This window comes from Trachemys scripta, chromosome 14 (genome assembly GCF_013100865.1).
Source record: "Trachemys scripta elegans isolate TJP31775 chromosome 14, CAS_Tse_1.0, whole genome shotgun sequence".
In the NCBI taxonomy this organism is placed as follows: Eukaryota; Metazoa; Chordata; order Testudines; family Emydidae; genus Trachemys; species Trachemys scripta.
Genome location: NC_048311.1, coordinates 29406765 through 29426227, shown reverse-complemented (window position 1 = coordinate 29426227; position 19463 = coordinate 29406765). Strand labels below are relative to the sequence as shown.

Genomic DNA, 19463 nt, shown 5'->3' with positions numbered 1-19463 from the left:
CCTCTAGTCATGACAATAAGAAAAACACATTGTGTCCAATATCTTAGGCACACACCATTCATATACCTTATAACCTCCATTGTTTGAACGCTGTTTTCCAAAAGAGAGTAATATCCTATCCATGATAAATAACTCCAGTTAAAACAAGTCTCTCTCACTGAAACCTTGATTATCCAAACTTATCCGTGTGCCCCCTGATATTTTTATAACCATTTCTGAACTATAATTTACTTTAATTTGGTGTACAAACAAAACTTCCCTTTTTCTAAGTTTTTTGTGTGGATATTGAAGGAGGGAGCTGAAATAAAAACATAAGCACTATTTAAAATATTTGAAGAGTCTATACATGGAGAGAAACAACAGTAACTTCTCATAAAGAAGATGATATTGGAAAACTACTCTCTCTTGTTATCTTGATATAAATGCGTTCATAATTTCAGTGTAAAGTTTGCATGCAACCAAAATACTTTTGTGATGAATAGTCATGTGTGCTTCTTTATTGTCTTATATTAGGATCAAATATTGATAATCTCATCAGTGCTCTCAGAAGCCAGAAGATATTGACTGAGATGTTCAATGACAGTGATTACGTGTCAGCTGCACCCCACAGTGCAGCTTTAAATGTGTCGCTTTCAGAAAAGGTAAGTAAGATGGGCATGTGTTACAGTGCTGCTGGCCTTTTCTGGGTACCTCAGAAGTAGTTTTTGGTGCTCTGTTCTCTGAAAGATGTTTTCAGGAGACGATATTATTGCTCATATTTAAATTAGGGCTGTCAAGCGATTAAAAATTAATCACAGTGTTAAACAATAATAAAATACCATTTATTTAAATATTTTTGGATATTTTCTACATTTTCAAATATATTGATTTCAGTTACAACACAATACAAAATGTACAGTGCTCACTTTATATTTATTTCTGATTACAAATATTTGTGCTGTAAAAAACAAAAGAAATTGTATTTTTCAGTTCACCTAATACAAGTACTGTAGTGCAGTCTCTTTATTATGAAAATATAACTTACAAATGTAGAATTATGTACAAAAAAACTGCATTAAAAAAAATGTAAAATTTTAGAGCCTACAAGTCCACTCAGTCCTACCTCTTGTTCAGCCAATTGCTCAGGCAAACAAGTTTGTTTACATTTGCAGGAGATAATGCTGCCTGCTTCTTGTTTACAATGTCACCTGAATGTGAGAACAGGTGTTCTCATGGCAGTGTTATAGCTGGCGTCACAAGATATTTACGTGCCGATGTGCTAAAGATTCATATGTCCCTTCATGCTTCAACCACCATTCCAGGGCACATGCGTCCATGCTGATGATGGGTTCTGCTCGATAACAATCCAAAGCAGTGCAGACTGACGCATGTTCATTTTCATCACCTGAGTCAGATGCCACCAACAGAAGGTTGATTTTCCTTTTTGGTGGTTCGGGTTCTGATGTGGAAACTACAGAGTGTTGCTCTTTTAAGACTTTTGAAAGCATGCTTCACACCTCATCCCTCTCAGATTTTGGAAGACACTTCAGATTCTTAAACCTTGGGTCGAGTGCTGTAGCTATCCTTAGAAATCTCACAGTGGTACTTCCTTTGCGTTTTGTCATCTGCAGCGAAAGTGTTCTTAAAATAAACATGTGCTGGGTCATCATCCGAGACTGCTATAACATGAAATATATGGCAGAATGCAGGTAAAACAGAGCAGGAGGCATACCCGTTCTCCCCAAGGAGTTCAGTCACAAATGTAATCTACGCATCATTTTTTTAACGAGCGTCATCGGCATGGAAGCATGTCCTCTGGAATGGTGGCTGAAGCATGAAAGGGCCTACGAATGTTTAGCATATTTGGCATGTAAATACGTTGCAATACTGGCTACAAAAGTGCCATGTGAATGCCTTTTCTCACTTTCAGGTGACGTAAATAGGAAGGGGGCAGCATTATTCCCCATAAATGTAAACAAACTTGTTTGTCTTAATGGTTGGCTGAACGAGAAGTAGGACTGAGTGGACTTGTAGGCTCTAAAGTTTTACATTGTTTTGTTTTTGAGTTCAGTTACATAACAAAAATATCTATATTTGTAAGTTGCACTTTCACAATAAAGAAATTGCACTATGGTACTTGTATGAGGTGAATTGAAAAATACTATTTTTTAATACAGTGCAAATATTTTTAATCAAAAATAATAATATAAAGTGAGCACTGTACACTTTGCATTCTGTGTTCTAATTGAAGTCAATATATTCGAAAATGTTGAAAAACATCCAAAATATTTAATACATTTCCATTGGGACTCTATTATTTAACAGTGCGATTTAAAACTGCAATTAATCGCGATTAATTTTTTTAATTGCAATTAATTTTTTTGAGTTTGCGTGAGTTAACTGCGATTAATCAACAGCCCTAATTTAAATTAGGGTGATAGCAACAGTTACATGTAGTCTGTGCTGTGCACCTGAACCTCCAGTAGCATCTCCAGACACTTAAAAAACCTTAAGAATAAGTTAATTCTAGATCTTTTAAAAATGTGGGGTAATAACACAATGAAGAAAATACTGCTTTTTGCCTGGCAGAAGATAGCTTGTCTATTAATAGACTGGAAATTTTAGTAAAATAAAAGATATTTTAGCATATGCTAACGATGGATTAATACTGTAAATGAGGGAATTTCTTTAAGTATATTTTACTTAAATGGTCTTTTTAATTAAACATCAAAAACATCTGGGTGTTTAATATATTAAATCTGTGCACCCAACACGGTCTCTTTTCATATTAGACTGTCAGCTTATTCTCAGTTCACCTTCGCAGCTCACCCAAACTGCTCTTGCAACAACGCTCTAGTATGGAAAGAGAAGTGCATGTATTGGAGTGCGTGTATTAATATGTAAATCAAAGCACTGTCTTTCAAGTCCAACGTGTGATCTGAAGTGGAAGAACATGGTAAGGTTTGAAGAAATGTGGATTGTACCTCATGTTACTAAGAGGAAACAATTTGCAATACTGAAGTCCTGCCTTTTGTTCCCATTTCTTGGTAAACTTAACATCAGATTGTTACAGAACGGGCGGAGCCTCAGCTAGTGTAAATTGTTATAGCTCTGACTTCAGTGGGACTATAACAGTTTATACAGTTGACTATCTGCCCCTTGTATGTCACAAGTGCTATGTGAGGAAGAGTTCTGTGTAGCTCGAAAGCTTGTCTCTCTCCCCAACAGAAGCTGGTCCAATAAAAGATATTACCTCCCCACCTTGTCTTTCGAAGAGCATGGGACCCAACCCTGCTGTAACAGTACTTCAAACAAGTATTAAAGTTAGCTAACAACCAACCTTGTAGCTAAAGGGCACATTTTCATAAAGTTATTTTCATTAGAATTAATTTGGTTAAGTTTCTATCCTTTAGATTGTGAATATTTTTACTGCATTAGGATAAGTGTTAGTAACACTATGCTTTAGGGAGTACTATATTGTACAAAGGGTTTTTAATAAATCTTCCAACGATATCTCAGTGCTAACCTTCATGCTGCAAATTTAACATTGAAAATATTTGTTTTGTAGAGCTACATTTTTACAGCTGTATTCAACAGTACTATGGTGCACTCTTTGCCTGTTTTGATGAACATCATTAGCAACCTGTTTCTCCACAACTTAAATGTGACTGAGAATATTCAAATCTGGAGTAACCCATTCATTCAAGTAGGTGGAGTTCAAATCAGGAGGTATCATAGGCTTAAAATTGCATAATTACAAAGGAAACAATAGCAAAATCGCAGTTGTGCATGCAGTCTTGTGGCTTTGAATATTTAGGTACTTCTTGAGGTTAGCCCTGTATTGGAGCATGTGAAAAAATGTAGCTATAAGTCAAAATGATTCAATAAAGTTCCACGTGTGGCCATTTAATTCAAGCCTATTTTATTACTATCTTTTTCACCATTTAAAGCCTCTAAGGTAATGAAACATTGCACATTAAGGAGTACAACTTTGAATTACAAAAATCATATTAGATTTTTTTAATATAATTATACATAGTAAATATTTATATTATGGTGATGCCCGAGGGCCCCAATCCAGGGCACTCTACAAACATAGACAAGAGATGTTCCCAAATCTAAGGACACAAATAGAGCATGAGTAGGGGGTTGAAATATGACACAAAAGCAAATTAATATAGTGATGAACTAGCACAACTTTGTTAATTATGTACTGTAGGTTGGGGCTTTTTAATTGGTTGTTGGGGATAGCAAGAAATGGAGTGGGAAAGGGAGAGGGCAAGAGGAGTGATCAGAGCTTGTCACCCACCTAGCTTTGATTAGACTGTGGTAGAAGTGAGTCGTAAGGAGGGATTTGGAACAGGATAAGATAGAATTTTATCAGAGTTTTTCCCACGTATAAGGCACAGTCTGGGAGAAAGCACACAGTTGTATAGGGTTGATCTGGTGGGCAGTAAAGGCTGGGAATGTTGGCAGAACGAAGGTGGAGGTCAGTGTTTTGATGGGTTACTAGATCACCTGGGTAGGATGGGTCTCAGTTTTGAAGGGCCTTAAAGATAAAGACAAAGGGTGATATCCTTGTCCTGTTGAATTTAACGGGAGTTATGCCATTGACTTAACTGGGGCCTGGATTTCGTTCAAGAAGCTTTTATTTGATGGGGAGATGAACAAAGAGCCAGAAGAGAGACTCAAAATGTGCGATAATGTGATTAGCGCAACAAGATGATCTTAACAGCAGAATTCTCAATAGACTTGAGAGGAGCAAGATTGCAGTAATCAAGGATAGCAAAGAGACGGTTACATTAGTCAACTATCCATTTTCTTTCTCTTCTGAATATATTGATTTTATAAACTGCACAAAAATCTACACAAAACTTTATCGCTGTGTTTTTATCTCAGCTGCTGTGCAAAAGGTCTTAGCAGCTATGAACTATCCTCTTTTGGAACTAAACGGTAATCAGTCCCATCCATATCATAAACGTCACTTATCAGATAGAACAGGCTTGTGCATTGCCATATTTTAAAGTTTTGTATACAGCTTTTATAATAAGCTGTAACTAAAGTGGCATTGTTGGGAGTCTAGGTACAAGAGCACAGGAAATCATGTTTAGAAACTTTAAAAAGAAAGTTTGAGGAGTTGTTTTTTTGTCTCTAGTATATTCTAATTTCCCAGTGTTGAAGTCTAATTATTTTTCAGGAAATTGATGACACAGTTTTCAGACTGGAGGCTTTTTTTCAAGCAATGTTACTAGGAATCATTGTAACGGGGGTGCCACCATATTTTGCCATGGAAAATGCAGAAAACCATAAGGTAATCTTCAATTTGAACTATGCAGTTTGGGTCATTTTAAATCTTCAGTATGTAAACGAATATAAAACCTTCTTCTAAGGTCATTACTGGATGATATAATCATGCAGTAATAACTTGGTAATGGCTGTTGTCTGGGCCGAAATGGTGGGATGATTTGTAGAGTATACAACAACTTCAGAACCAAGTGGTGTGTCAGGACTCCTCAATTTTCAAATACATTTAAATGTGTCAAAGTGTTTACTGGATGCACCTACCCCAAGAATAAATGTACATAAGTTAAATTTTATATAAGACTTAACAAGTAGTTGCGGAGACAAATTATATGAATGTGAGCAGAAACAAGGGGGGTTTGCATATAGAAGACCTGGCTGTAGATTTGGAGATGGAATTGGGTGCACTAGTCTTTTCATAACCTACCACCAGCTGGATGCACAGCTGAAACTAAAGAAAGTAGGATCATAGAGGGTACTCAGTCCATATTCCTACTAGGTGTTTTGCTTCTATCCCTTCTTCCCAAAACTAACAAGTCCTTTTGTGGAAAAATGTGGATACACAGACCTCCTCCCCTGGTGTCTAAAAATTGCAAATTGGGAATAACTCCAATGAAGACACTAGAATGATGCTAGTGTAAAGCCTGACTATTTGAGAGCAGAATTGGGCCCAAGTTGTTTAAGCATTGATAAGAATTAACATTACTGCCATTTGTGGCAGTTTTGACACCTATTGTAATTTTCTTTCCCTTTAACAGATCAAAGCTTATACTCAACTTAAGATCTCAGGTCTTTATCCATCTGCTTACTGGAGTGGACAAGCAGTCATTGACTTTCCTTTATTTTTCATTATCCTTGTTCTGATGATAGGAAGCTTATTTGCATTTCATCATGGTGTTTATTTTGATACTTGGAAGTTCCTTGCTATTGTAAGTCTAGTTTTATTTACTTCTCTGTTCTCATTAAAGTCCTTTATCAAAGTGTATAAGAAATATGACGTGTTCATTTTTGTTTGCTGGTCGGAAAAATTTCACCCAAACGTTATTTCACCAGAATTTGCCAGATCGCTGAAATCTAAATATTTCCTGGAGGCTGTTCAGTTTTAACAAAGTTCTGACAGAACCTGGCCTGCCAGGCAGATTTCTGTTAGTAACTTGACTGGCTTCCTACCAGCACGCCCACCTGCTAGGCTACTGGGGATTCCAAACTTCCAGGCTCCCACCTTCACAGCAGCCTGCCTGGCAGATTGACAGGGAGCTGAGAGCCCCAACTCCCACACTTGCGGCTCCTTGACAGCTGAGGCTACAAGAGTCCCCTGTTCTGGGGAAGCCTTCCAGGGTCCCCCGCCCTGGAGCTGAGGAGCCCAGGCCTTCCAGGGTCCATGTTTCAGGACCCTGGAGCCAGAACTCTTCTCTTAGGTGAGAACTATGAAACTTTGAGTTTTCCTTTGAGCTTTTCATACTTGGCATGCTATCGTTTGACTGTGGTTCCATCCCTCCCTCCAACTTGCCTGCTCTTGTTTTAATTTCTGCAAGTCAGTGAAATTAATTGAGGCTGAGACTTGCAACACTTACCAAAATATGCATATCATTAGTGTTTATGTGAGACCCAATAGTGCCACTTGAGAAATGATTTAAAGAAAAGATTTAAATTTAACTGAGAGATGGGACTTGCTGCCCTGCTTGCATTTTTTATCAGAAAGTTTTAATAGCACATATAATGCTGAGTACAGCATCTCAAAACTATTCAATTAGCTTTTAACTAACAGGATCAACTGGAGATAAAAATGTACTCTCAAAGTATTCAGGCATTTACAAAATAAATGTCAATAACAGGTTTGTACCCCTGGGTATAATGAGTATTCTGACAGCACAGTATATGATGAATCTTTCTAAGAAATATCTTTTTTTCCCTTGCAGATCTTCTGCCTTATTGGCTATGTACCATCAGTAGTGCTGTTCACTTACGTGCTCTCTTTCACCTTTAAAAAAGTGCAAAATACCAAAGAATTTTGGTCGTTTATTTTTTCAATGGTAAGTCAGCCTCTTGTTTTTAGTTAACTTTAAACATTTTTTTCCCCTAAAGCCAAATCAACATTTTTTTCAGTTATCATTTTTGGAAAATAATTCCCTCATATTTAAACCATTTGACATTTCTCTAGTTTCCAACTGAAAAGGAAAGAAATTAAGTAAATGACAAATGGTTTAAATATGAGGCAATATACATGTTTCTTTACTTCTCTTCCTTGCCACAGCAACAGACGCTTTTGAATAGTTCTACTCAGAGTGGAATAAGAGAAGGGATTACTTGTGTCACAATCTCTGGGGAGGCTGTTCTTTCAGAGACCATCTACCAGTCCCTCGAGTGCACCCCTTTCTGGTAGCAGGCCTGGCCCTCCACTTCTCTTTGGTGTAGGATCCTGCAGTCCAACCACTCTCCAACCGTGTCTCTCGGTTACACTTCTCTGGGTGCCAACCATGTTACCTAGTAGGTGCAACTGAGCCAGAGTTCTGTTTTGGCAGCCAATGGTCAGTAATAGTTTCTTCAAAACAAAGATGCTCAGATGGTACACACAGCTGAGAGAAGAGGATTTAAAAATAACAAAGACCTATATGCATGTTGTCTTACCCATATTTAGCATTCCCCTAGGTAGACCTGACAACATGGTGTCCCCCATTCTCTCTGGGTGCCAAGTTACACATACCTTTCTCCGAGACTCTGGGTCTCAAGTCAGTGTGTCTGTATGTCAGCCTTGCTGTGTGCTGACTGTGTCCCTGTTAGCTTCCAGCTGAGCTGACCACTTCTTCCCTCCCTTTCTGCCGTGGCACCTTTTTAACCCCTCAGCGTCTTTTCCTATTTCAAGGCTAGGGCGGATATGAAAACATGTTAATTTGGTTGGTGCCAGCCAGGTAGATTCGTTCCCCCAGTTGAAGGCCCAGTTAGGTACCTGAGAAGCTGTCTCATCTGTGTCATTGTTTTACCCATCCTAGGTACCTTAACAACCCCTCATTAGAGCCTGCTTTAACTGCATTGAGTCAGGCAGCAATATAAAATTGAACATGGAAACCGAGTCATACATAACGTTCCTAAGAAATAATACAGACAGTTTTCTAACTTGTCACAACTTGTATTAAATATTATGAGCATGTCAGTTTGTGAGATAGGCTTGGATAAAAATACGTGATTTTTTTTTCTTTTTTTTTAGACTGCTTTGATCTCTACTGTTGTCACTGAAGTAGCATTCTTTATGAGATATTTCATGGTAACCACCATTTTTCATTATGTCTTCTGTGCCTTCATTCCAATCTATCCTCTTATTGGATGCCTGATTAGTTTTATAAAGGTAAGCTTTTGGGGTATTGGGATGTTGGTTGGTTCCTTTTTATGAGGAATTTAACTTTAGAACTTTGAAAGTCACTTCAGGGGCACTAGTACATGGGTTAGCAGAATACATATATATGTTGCAAAGTAATATGGTTGATCTACATGTAAGTGAATGGGGAGTTTGCCTTCTGCATTGATCTGTAATATGCCTGATGGCCATTTAATGGATTATAAATAGCATCAACTGCTGAAAAAGTTGCTTGTATTACCTCCTTGTTATAAGCTAAATGTTGTAGTTTCAGAAGCTGGAAGAAACAGAGCATTTGTTAAATACATAAAGGCAAATTCCATGTCCCTCTGTCTGTCGAGTTGAGCTGTTTTGATTACTGGGAGTCTGCAATTGACAAAATACATTGGTACTGATTCTGATCTCTCTCTACCTCCATGTAAACAAGCAGAGACTCCACAGAAGTCAATGGAATTGCACTGATGTAAAGCCAGTGCAAACCTGAATCAGGCTCCTAAAGTGCATAAATAAATTGTCTTCAGTAGTTCATTATAATCTGCAATTAAATTTAGCTGTAAAACGTAGCATTGGATGAAAAGTTCTTCGTGTAAATTTTCATCACATTGTCAGGTATCACGGAAACACCTACAAAAGAATGAAAAATACCATGACCCCTGGGACAAACTCTTGGTAGCAGTTATCGCGGTAAGCACCAGTTATTTGTCAGAAATGTTAACTTTGAATGAAAAGCCACTGCCTAAAGACATTCCTGTTGTAAGGTGTTTCAAAATTTTATTTAATGCTTATAAGAGATAGTGGATTAACTACTGCCCTGCAGCCAAAAAATGATTACAGAATAGGCAACAACAGCTTAAGCTGCCCCACTCCCTCAGCTCAACACCTACTGCCCCAACAGTGTGGCTCAGCCCTACCCTTGGAAGATAAGACTGCTGGTTGGGATCATGGAAGTGTTCAATCTTTGTGTGTTCAGTCATTAGCCTCCCTATCGAGTCTGTCAATGAGTGCCCAGCTGAGATGTTGTTTTTGTGATATAGACTCTTCTCTGCTAGGAACTGGACTGAGACATACCAGCTCATTTACCTGAGGCCAAGTTACAGCCTTCACGTAGTAATAAAGGGTCTGGCTTACGACAGATTTGAGTGGCTCCTTTAAAAGAGAAAGTTGTCACAAAATAACATTTTCCTCTCCTCTCTGTTCTGTTTTGTGGGCCAAACTTCAGAAAACCATTTCTGAAATATTAATTGAAAAGTACTGATTTAAATCATATTTCACTCTTAAATGACTCATTTATATTTTATACATAACTGGAAGTATATTCTAATTATAACAACACATATGCTCATGCTATATGAAACAGTTTTTGGAAATATACCCCTCTTACTTCCAATGGAATTAATTAGTGACACGATTTCACTGCCTTGGAATCTGTTATGAACACCTTCATGCTGGGAGGGAATCAACATTTCATAGCATTCATCCCCTGGACAACCGTTTGGCCTCAAGAAGCTAGAAATGTTTTGATTAACTGAAATTGTTTTTCTGTCTGTTTTAGCCTTATTTGCAATGTGTAGTGTGGCTGTTCCTCCTGCGATATCTTGAAGTGAAAAATGGAGGTAAATCGATAAGAGAGGACCCATTTTTCAGGTCTGTGTTGGTTAATAGGATCTTTTATTATTCTGTATTGAGAAAGCCATCTTAAGATAGTATTGGTAGCACTAACTAGGAGTAGCTAATGTTCAGCAGAAGGCACACCAAAGATAAAACAAAAATCCCTTTGTCACTGGAGTAATATATCCTATTGCATTATACTGATGTTTTAAAACAGTGCAGACATTGCTTGTTCTGTACTGGCCATCATCCTTATATCAAAACCTATGTATCGGACATAATTTAGATAATTTGTTTCTGCTAGAATGACTAATGTAAGGGTCATTCCCTCATAAAATGTGTTTGTGAACTCACATTAACGCCATAAAATCATAAGAATGACCATACTTGGTCAGACCAATGGTCCATCTAACCCAGTATCCTGTCCTCTCACAGTGGCCAGTGCCCAATGCTTCAGAGGGAATAACAAAACAGGGCAACTCTGAGTGATCCATCCCCTGTTGTCCAATCCCAGCTTTTGGGAGTTGGAAATTTACGGACAAGGATTGGATCCTGGACTATCTTGGCTAATAGCTGTCAATGGACCGATTCAATGTGAACTTATCTAATTCTTTTTTTAACCTAATTATACTTTTGACCTTCACAAATTTCCATGGCAATGAGTTCCACTGCTCTGTGTGAAGATGTACTTCCTTATATTTGTTTTGCAAACAAGGGCCCTGATCTTGCAAACCTTACACTTGGGGAAATTTTGCGCCATAGTGCATACATATTTTTAATCTTTTTGCACAGAAAAAAGGTTCTGCTGAAAAGTTGCTGCAATTCTACATTATGCCCACCAGACGGCACTGTGACGATAGAACACAGCAGCCGCTTGCAGCCAGCTAGGAAGAGAGAGAGCCTGCACAGCCTTCTTAACATCACCTGTAGGGCTAAGTCAGGAGACAGGGGCTATGGGGAGACAGACAGCGTGGGGCTGCTGGGGGGGGGGGGGGGGTCACAGACTGGGCTCATAAGGGCTAGTGGGGGAGGACAGACTGGGGCAGGGGCTGAATGGGAGTGGAGGCACAGGGCCACAGAAGGAGGGAGGTGCAGGGCTACATGGGGATGAGGGAAATGGATGTCTGAGTGGAGGTGGAGGGACACATGTGCCTGATTGAGTTGGAGAGGCTAGGGGTCAGCCAGGGTCTGCATGGGGTAAACTCCCTAACAGTTTCTCTCCGCCCCCCCAAAAAATCTGTTTATACTGGTGTGATTATATTGTGTTATTTTGACAAATAAAATATGCAGAATTTTGCAGAATTTAAGAATATTGTGTGCAGAATTTTTAATTTTCTGTTGCAGAATTTATCAATTTTTGGCACAGAATTCCCCCAGAAGTAAAACCTTTGTAACTGGTCAAATACCTGCTCATGTGTTAACAGAACTGGAGCTGTAATGGGAACATTTTGAATATTGCTTGTGAAATTTGCACACTGTTCGTAGAGGCTAATAGAAATTGTACAGCTGTTTCATCATAAACAGCTTTGGAGATTTACCCCATTGTTTATAACAGTAAGACCAGTGTAATCGTTGTGAAATAATTTTAATATTCACTGGTTTCTGTAGCTAAGAATCAACAGGAAAGGGCTTTGTTTACATTTAAATGATCTGATCTTCTATGGTGTGAACTACCAGTAGCCTTATTTTAGTGCAGTTTTTTTGCTTATTCCCTTTGATACAGTTCTTTTTAAGTGACAACTGAATTTTATTTTTTTAAAGACTTGTTTTCCACTGATGTTTTTTTCTCCCCTTCACATATGGCTAATTGCATGAGTTTATTGCCTAACAAACACAAAGGACTCGATCTTTCTGTCCATAATCGGGCAGCTCTCCAGTGAAATCCCTGGGAGCTTTGTTTAAAGACTGAACATAAATTAATATTTGTTCCTCTCTTTAGAACTTCTACAAAGATCAAAACATGGAAATTTCGAGATGATCCACATAATGAGAATGAGGATGAAGATGTAAAGGCAGAGAGATTGTGGGTCAAAGAAATGACAACCTGCCAGAGCTGTGATGAGGTAATTGTGTAATTATGATTGAATCACAGGGGACAGGGTGAGATCAGATAAAATTGCTGTCAATAAATCAACATATGCCAGCTCTGAAATAATAAACTAATGCTTAATTGGAAATATTAGAACGAGATATTGGTTTCGTCTTCTGAATTAGTTATACTTGAATTATTTTGTATTCAAAAATTCAGATGAACAAATAGGATTCTATTTTTTTCACGCGATGTCAGTGCTTATTTTCTTTTGTTTCCAGCGTCTTCCTTGTGTGTGTTAATTTATTCCACTTACCACCTCTTACCCATGGTAAAACCTAGAATTATTGCCCTAAGAACAGCTCTGTGTCTGGCTGGGTTGGTACTTTTAGATTCCAAGCTAATGGGTACTCACACTTCAGGCTAGTAGGAATTAGGTGCATCGTGCCACTGAGATCAAACCTTGAGGAGGAGGAGATGTGCTGTGTACTGTACATGAGCAACTCTGACAGCAATCTTGAGCATAATTCTGCTGCTGCTTCCCAATAGTTGTTGTCTGCATAGTGGTCAGGTGCAGAATCGGATTCTTACAATGGTTTTGCAGTGTATAGAGACAATGAGGACTTAGACGTGAAAAACAGGGACTCTGAGTGGAGATAATGGTGATAACCTCTGCTTGTCCCTAAGAAAGAAGTGTAGCCATGGTGAAGCAGAAATGCAACGATTTACCAAGAAGACAGGATTATCTAATCTAACCTTGGTAAATGTCAAAAAACCTTATTTTATGCTGATAAACTTTCAGTTTGTCCACTGGCGAGAGTGTTTTTGTCATTATATTTTAAAAAATAATTAATATAGTATCTTCTGTTTTTTAGAAACCAGCAATTCTGGTCAGCAGTCTGCATAAAGAATATGATGAAAGGAAAGATTTTCTTCTTGGGAGAAAAATAAAGAAAGTGGCAACTAAACACGTCTCTTTTTGTGTAAAAAAAGGTTGGCATTAAATTAGTTACCATTGAACTACTATATTTTTCAGGAAAAAAACAGTTCCTTTTTGTTCTTGGGTCACATGGGTAACATATCATTTTGATTGATTTATTTATTTATTTATTTATTTTATTCAGGAGAAATACTTGGATTGCTAGGACCAAATGGAGCTGGGAAAAGCACACTGATTAATATGCTGGTGGGAGACGTTGAACCAACTGCTGGCCAGGTACAGTATATGGCTGAACACTAATAGAAAATGAATTGAGCTATCTATTTTTTGTTTTTGTTTTCTTACCATTTTGGTCACCAGCATCTATAAATAATTTTTTGGTCTTTATAAAGACCTGCAAAACCCATAAAAATACTGTTGAGTAAGGACTGTCTTTTCCACAGGTGCTGATAGGAGACTATTCTTTAGGATTGAATAGTGAGGACAATTCTGCTAAATTTGTGGGATATTGTCCTCAGATAAATCCACTTTGGCCAGATATTACATTGCAGGAGCATTTTGAAATATATGGATCTATCAAAGGAATGACTAAAACTGATGTGGAAGAAGTCGTAAAACGGTAAAAACTAATTGCAGCATTTTTTGCTTGCACTCATATTATAACTGGGTTCTGTTTAATAGTCTAGCAATAGATGTCATAGGTTTCTTGTGCTCCATTTTTATCTGACTATAGTAGACTGCTTTTAGCAGTTTGAGCAAGAGGTGACCATGGTTTGGAAGGGAAAAAACCAACAATATGTAATGCCTTTGATTTTTATATACATCTTTATTTCACCTTGAAAACATACAGCATGCTTATTGATTTCTAAGTGAGAGGCATAAGATATGTAGTAATGTAAAAACTTTTATACGGAATTTTAAAAAAAAACATTACTAGAATAATTTTTGTAATTAGAGTAATCAGTTATTTAACAATTGTACTAAGAGGAATGACAAAGCATATTTTGAGGGTTAATAATCTGCTTTCTTAAACAATGTTCTCGGTGATTGATGAGACAGCATTGTGCATTGGGTGTTTTGCAGCATTGCAAGGGCCCTTGAATTGAAAGCCCATCTACAGAAAACCACAAAGAAATTAGCGGTCGGAATTAAGCGCAAGGTATGAAGACGGTTTTTAAAAAAGTTGAATTCAGTATTTTCATAACATGAGGCCTATTGTATAATCATATTTAACTTTCTTTCTTTCCTGTCAGTTATGTTTTGCACTAAGTATGCTGGGTAATCCCCAGATTACATTGCTAGATGAACCATCTACTGGTATGGATCCTAAAGCCAAACAGCACATGTGGTGAGTGTAACATTATGCTACATTTACAAGAGACTTTTTTTTTAAAGAGACTACATTGTAGGATAATATGGTAATAATACTCTTACTCCAAAGCTCAAAGTGGTAATATGTCCTAGATTAGTATAGGCAAATCATTTTTTCTTCTTTTCATTCATGTGCGTAACTGTTGTTAGCATGAAGGACAGCTACCTCTGTGCGTTGCTGAGAATCTAGCTTTGTATAGGTTGCTTTCATCTGCATATTGTCTTCAAATCATTTGCAGATTAATAGTTTATTTCCCTTTGAAGATAAATCTTTCATTTGATTTATAACAATCAAAAGCATACATTCGCAACTCAGTGCTTTCACAGCAATTTAAAATTCATCATAATTAGAATACAATGGACAAAAAGAATAGACTCCTCCATAATATCACCCCATTGATGAATAAGAAACCGAGCTCCTCAAATTCATCCTTTTCCTGCAACTGTCCCTCCCCAGATGTCTAAGAAACTAGGTAGGTTTTGTAATGTGATGGGAAGGAGAGTTCGTTTCAGAGTTGTGGGACACTCTTGGGTAATGCGCAGCTATGAGGTTAAACCAAAGGAGCTCCAGTTTGAGCTCCTCTGCTTGTCACCAGTGAGGTAACAAAGGATGGAGAAAGAGGCAGTGCCTCTGGAAGCCAAGTAGCAAACCATTTTGTGTGTTTGGTACAGGATATACCATGCTTGTCATAGTAATATCCATGGGATGAATTCCAGAGTCAGCTGACAAATTGCAGAACCACGTGATAAAAGAATTTATCGCGCACATTTGATCATTGCAACTGCTCTTTATCCTACTAACCCATCTCTCCTAGAACTTACTCTGACAATCCAAACTTCTGAGCAGCTTCTTTCATCATTTTAAAGAGAAATAACCCACCAAAGAAATGTTTCCTCCTTTTCCCCCAAATTGTGAAATTTCCTCCCATGGCCCAGCATAGGCAAGATTCAATACAGGATCAGTAATTGCTTCTGTGTGCCTACACAGTATTCACTTTTCATTTTAAATTAGCTTTTTCTTTTAATAATAAGGCTATTGGGATTAAGAGACTAGTGGGCATCCAAATCCCTGCAAAACACTGACATTAATATGTTTTGATTGTGAATAACTGAAAAGAAATAGATACATTTGCTTTTCTTTGCCCTAGAATGGAAAAAGCTGATGATGTGGCTGAGGATTTGTGTTAATTATAACTAAAGTATTATTTTCCCAACATATGACATGTCATGTTAAAGGTAATTTGTAGCTGTAGTTATTATTATTCATTAATTTTCAGGAGGGCAATTCGAGCAGCATTTAAAAGCAAAGAGAGAGCAGCTATTCTGACCACTCATTATATGGAAGAGGCTGAAGCTGTGTGTGATCGAGTTGCAATCCTGGTATCTGGACAGTTAAGGTATTGTAGATTTTAGTAGTCCATGCATATTTGTAACTTTTGTGTAAAAGAAAAAATGGTGTGTCTCAGCTTGAACACATTTATAGCATTAAAAAAAGTACAGCCACATTTGTTGTCATCTCAAGCCTCTCAAAATAATCTAATTCATAAAAAGAAACTATTGAAAACAGCTCTGCTTTTTTTTTTTTTACATGACATACTATATTTGTCTCAACAATCCGTAGGTGTATTGGTTCAGTTCAGCATCTAAAGAGTAAATTTGGCAGAGGCTATTTCTTGGAAATGAAATTAAAAGAAACAGCAGGCGTACAACAGGTGGAGTGTCTTCACAGGCATATTTTGCACATCTTCCCAAATGCATCTCATCAGGAAAGGTAAAAGTTATTAAATAGAGGACCAGTCCTTACAAGGAAAAAATATATTTGTATTAATGCATGCTTCATTTTTGTCAGTGTGTTATGAGTAAGTAATTAGTGATGGTATGTTATCCACATCTTAAATAAAATATATATAAAAATAAGCTTAAGAAAGAGAAGATGTCGTGAAAGCTGGCAAAGAAAAATACCTTTATTGATAGCAAGACCAAAATTATGCTTGTGTAACAGTTGTGACTGGTAATTTCCTTGCTGAGAGTGATCTCTTTCCCACTCCAAGAAATTTGGATGGTACCTATAGTCCTGCAAATGCTGAAGGTACCTCAAAAAGAACAGGAGTACTTGTGGCACCTTAGAGACTAACAAATTTATTAGAGCATAAGCTTTCGTGGACTACAGCCCACTTCTTCGGATGCATACCTTCGAAGGTACCTCAGACTCTTCTAGGAGGCCTCAGCGTTTGGCCCACATCCCTTTTGTCCCGTTGTCAAAAGTTCTTCCATAAATCTACTGAACACTAAATTACTTGAATTTCTGTCAGTGGATAAATGCAAACTCTTAACAGTAATATCTTATTCTACTTTGTTTACTGTTCACAAGGACCCAGGAAAAGGCCATCATAGAAATTCCCAAAGAATTTTTTTCAGGTGGGGCAGTTTTGGTGGAGAGGTCAACCTCAGAAAGGAGATCATATGGTGACAGATTTTCTATTCTGGATCTTTACCCCGCCCCAGTCCAAGAAATTTGGGATGTAACAAACACTTGCCAAGTGACTCTTTAAGCCTCTTAATTCTTAGGAGATGACCTTGGAGTTTCCCTTTTTAAATGGACTAAACCAGGTGGTTGGGAGATTTTTGAATTCTCCACCAAAGAGAACAGGAGTACGTGTGGCACCTTAGAGACTAACAAATTTATTTGAGCATAAGCTTTCGTGGGCTACAGCCCACTTCATCGAATGCATAGAATGGAACATACAGTAAGAAGATATTTATACATACAGAGAACACGAAAAGGTGGAAGTACCCATACCAACTGTAAGAGGCTAATTAATTAAGAGAAGCTATTATCAGCAGGGGAGAAAAACTTTTGAAGTGATAATCAAGATGGCCTATTTCGAAGAGTTGACACGAAGGTGTGAGGATACTTTAACATGGGGAAATAGATTTAATTAGTGTAATGACCGAGCCATTCCCAGTCTCTGTTCAAACCTAAGTTAATGGTATCCAGTTTGCATATTAATTCAAGTTCAGCAGCTTCTCGTTGGAGTCTGTTTTTGAAGCTTTTCTGTTGCAAAATTGCCACCTTAACGTCTGTCACTGAGTGATTAGAGAGGTTAAAGTGTTCTCCTACTGGTTTTTGAATGTTATGATTCCTGATGGCAGAATTTTGTCCGTTTATTCTTTTGCGTAGAGACTGTCCGGTTTGGCCAATGTACATGGCAGAGGGGCATTGCTGGCACATAATGGCATATATCACATTGGTAGATGTGCAGGTGAACGAGCCCCTGACGGCGTGGCTGATGTGATTAGGTCCTATGATGGTCAAACCGGACAGTCTCTATGCAAAAGAATAAACGGACACAAATCTGACATCAGGAATCATAACATTCAAAAACTAGTAGGAGAACACTTGTGTATCTGGTTCTGGTCTCTGTCAGCTTAGTGGACCAAATAATCTGATCCAAAATGGTAATTCCTAAGTCCCTGTGTCACGATAGGTTTAGCTTACAGTGCTTTGCCTACTCCTTTAGAAAATGAATTTATGCTCAGTCATGTGAAACTTTTTTCCTTCCTTTTGCTTTCAGCAATTTTGGCCTGGGAAAATATCACACTGTATTTTGTTTTTTGTTTTTTTTTCCAGTTTTTCCTCCATTTTGGCATATAAAATTCCTAAGGAAGATGTACAGTCGCTCTCTCAGTCTTTTTCTAAACTGGAAGAAGGTAAGACCAAGTATTTGCCAAGCAAGCAAGGTAAATAGTAATCATTTTGCCTACCATGCAGCCTGAAATATTTTCCCTGATCCTGTGTACCATGTAACGTTACTCTTACTCAAATCTTTCCTCAAAATTCACTTGGTTTGGTTAGCTTTTTAATGCTAACCTCCACTCCATGACTCCTGCCCTTTTAACTTTCTTTCCTCATAACACATTAACTTCTATAACCCTGCTGTACTCTTTACCTATGTACACAATTCAAGGTAAAAAGAAGTAAACAGAGGTGAATGCAACAAGGACTGGTTCAGTTCCCATCTCAGTCTATAAATAGCTACAGGGGTTGAATATATTTAATTCTAGAGAGTTCTTTAATCTAGCAGACAAAGGACACAACAAGCTTCAATGACTGGAAGTTGACACTAGAAAAAATCAAACTGGATATAAGGTGCAAATGTTGAACAGCAAGTGTAATTATCCACTGGAACAGATTGCCAAGAGATGTGGTAGATTTTTTCATTGTTTAATCTTTGAAATCAAAATTGGATGCATTTCTTAAAGAGATGCTATGGTAAATCAATGGCCAGATGGCGTTTTATAGCCTGTGTTATGCCGTTCAGAATAGATTAACATAATGGTCCCTTCTCACCTTAACATCTCTGAAAATGTGACGTCAGTGATGTTGATCAGACCCCAAAAGCATGTTTTGTATCACTGTAACCTTGTCTTTCCCATGTGCCCACCACCAAATGCACACACTTTTGTGAGTCATTGCAATATTGAACTCCGATTGTATATTCCTTTTGAAAGAAACCCTTTTTGTATTTGTCTGAATATCCGCTCTCACAGCCCTGGCACTGTACAGATAATTTAAACATCATCCCTAGGAGTCTCAGAACTACCTTGTATTAGCATATCAGTTCAAAATGCCCGGAGCTGAGGAGGTAAACTTATCCCTTTTTGGCAGGGCTATCAGGATATGGCTAGGAGGGGTCACTGGGTTTTCAATGGGAATGGAGAAAGTTTATGGTGGTTGTAGCCTATCACAGAGCAAGGGCTTGGGAGTTGAGGCGAAAACCATAACAGCTTTTACTTGTGGAATAGGACCTTGCTGCTCCTCATGCAGCCCCAAGACACCTTCAGAGGGCGAGCCTGACTCTATACATGAGAGGAAGGTCTTG

The 19463-nt window shown here is 37.9% G+C and overlaps 1 protein-coding gene across 1 annotated transcript in view; it reads left to right on the top strand.

Annotated features, from left to right (window-relative positions):
- ABCA5 (ATP binding cassette subfamily A member 5) overlaps positions 1–19463 on the top strand; it is a 54956-nt gene that overhangs the window by 33605 nt on the left and 1888 nt on the right. The window contains exons 21-37 of the mRNA XM_034789868.1: positions 514–641; positions 3548–3685; positions 5177–5290; positions 6039–6209; positions 7200–7313; positions 8486–8623; positions 9242–9316; positions 10185–10276; positions 12180–12303; positions 13145–13262; positions 13394–13485; positions 13653–13828; positions 14293–14368; positions 14463–14557; positions 15858–15977; positions 16202–16351; positions 18212–18291. Of these exons, the coding sequence (XP_034645759.1) occupies positions 514–641; positions 3548–3685; positions 5177–5290; positions 6039–6209; positions 7200–7313; positions 8486–8623; positions 9242–9316; positions 10185–10276; positions 12180–12303; positions 13145–13262; positions 13394–13485; positions 13653–13828; positions 14293–14368; positions 14463–14557; positions 15858–15977; positions 16202–16351; positions 18212–18291 (2001 nt within the window). The remainder of the gene's footprint in view (positions 1–513; positions 642–3547; positions 3686–5176; positions 5291–6038; positions 6210–7199; positions 7314–8485; positions 8624–9241; positions 9317–10184; positions 10277–12179; positions 12304–13144; positions 13263–13393; positions 13486–13652; positions 13829–14292; positions 14369–14462; positions 14558–15857; positions 15978–16201; positions 16352–18211; positions 18292–19463) is intronic.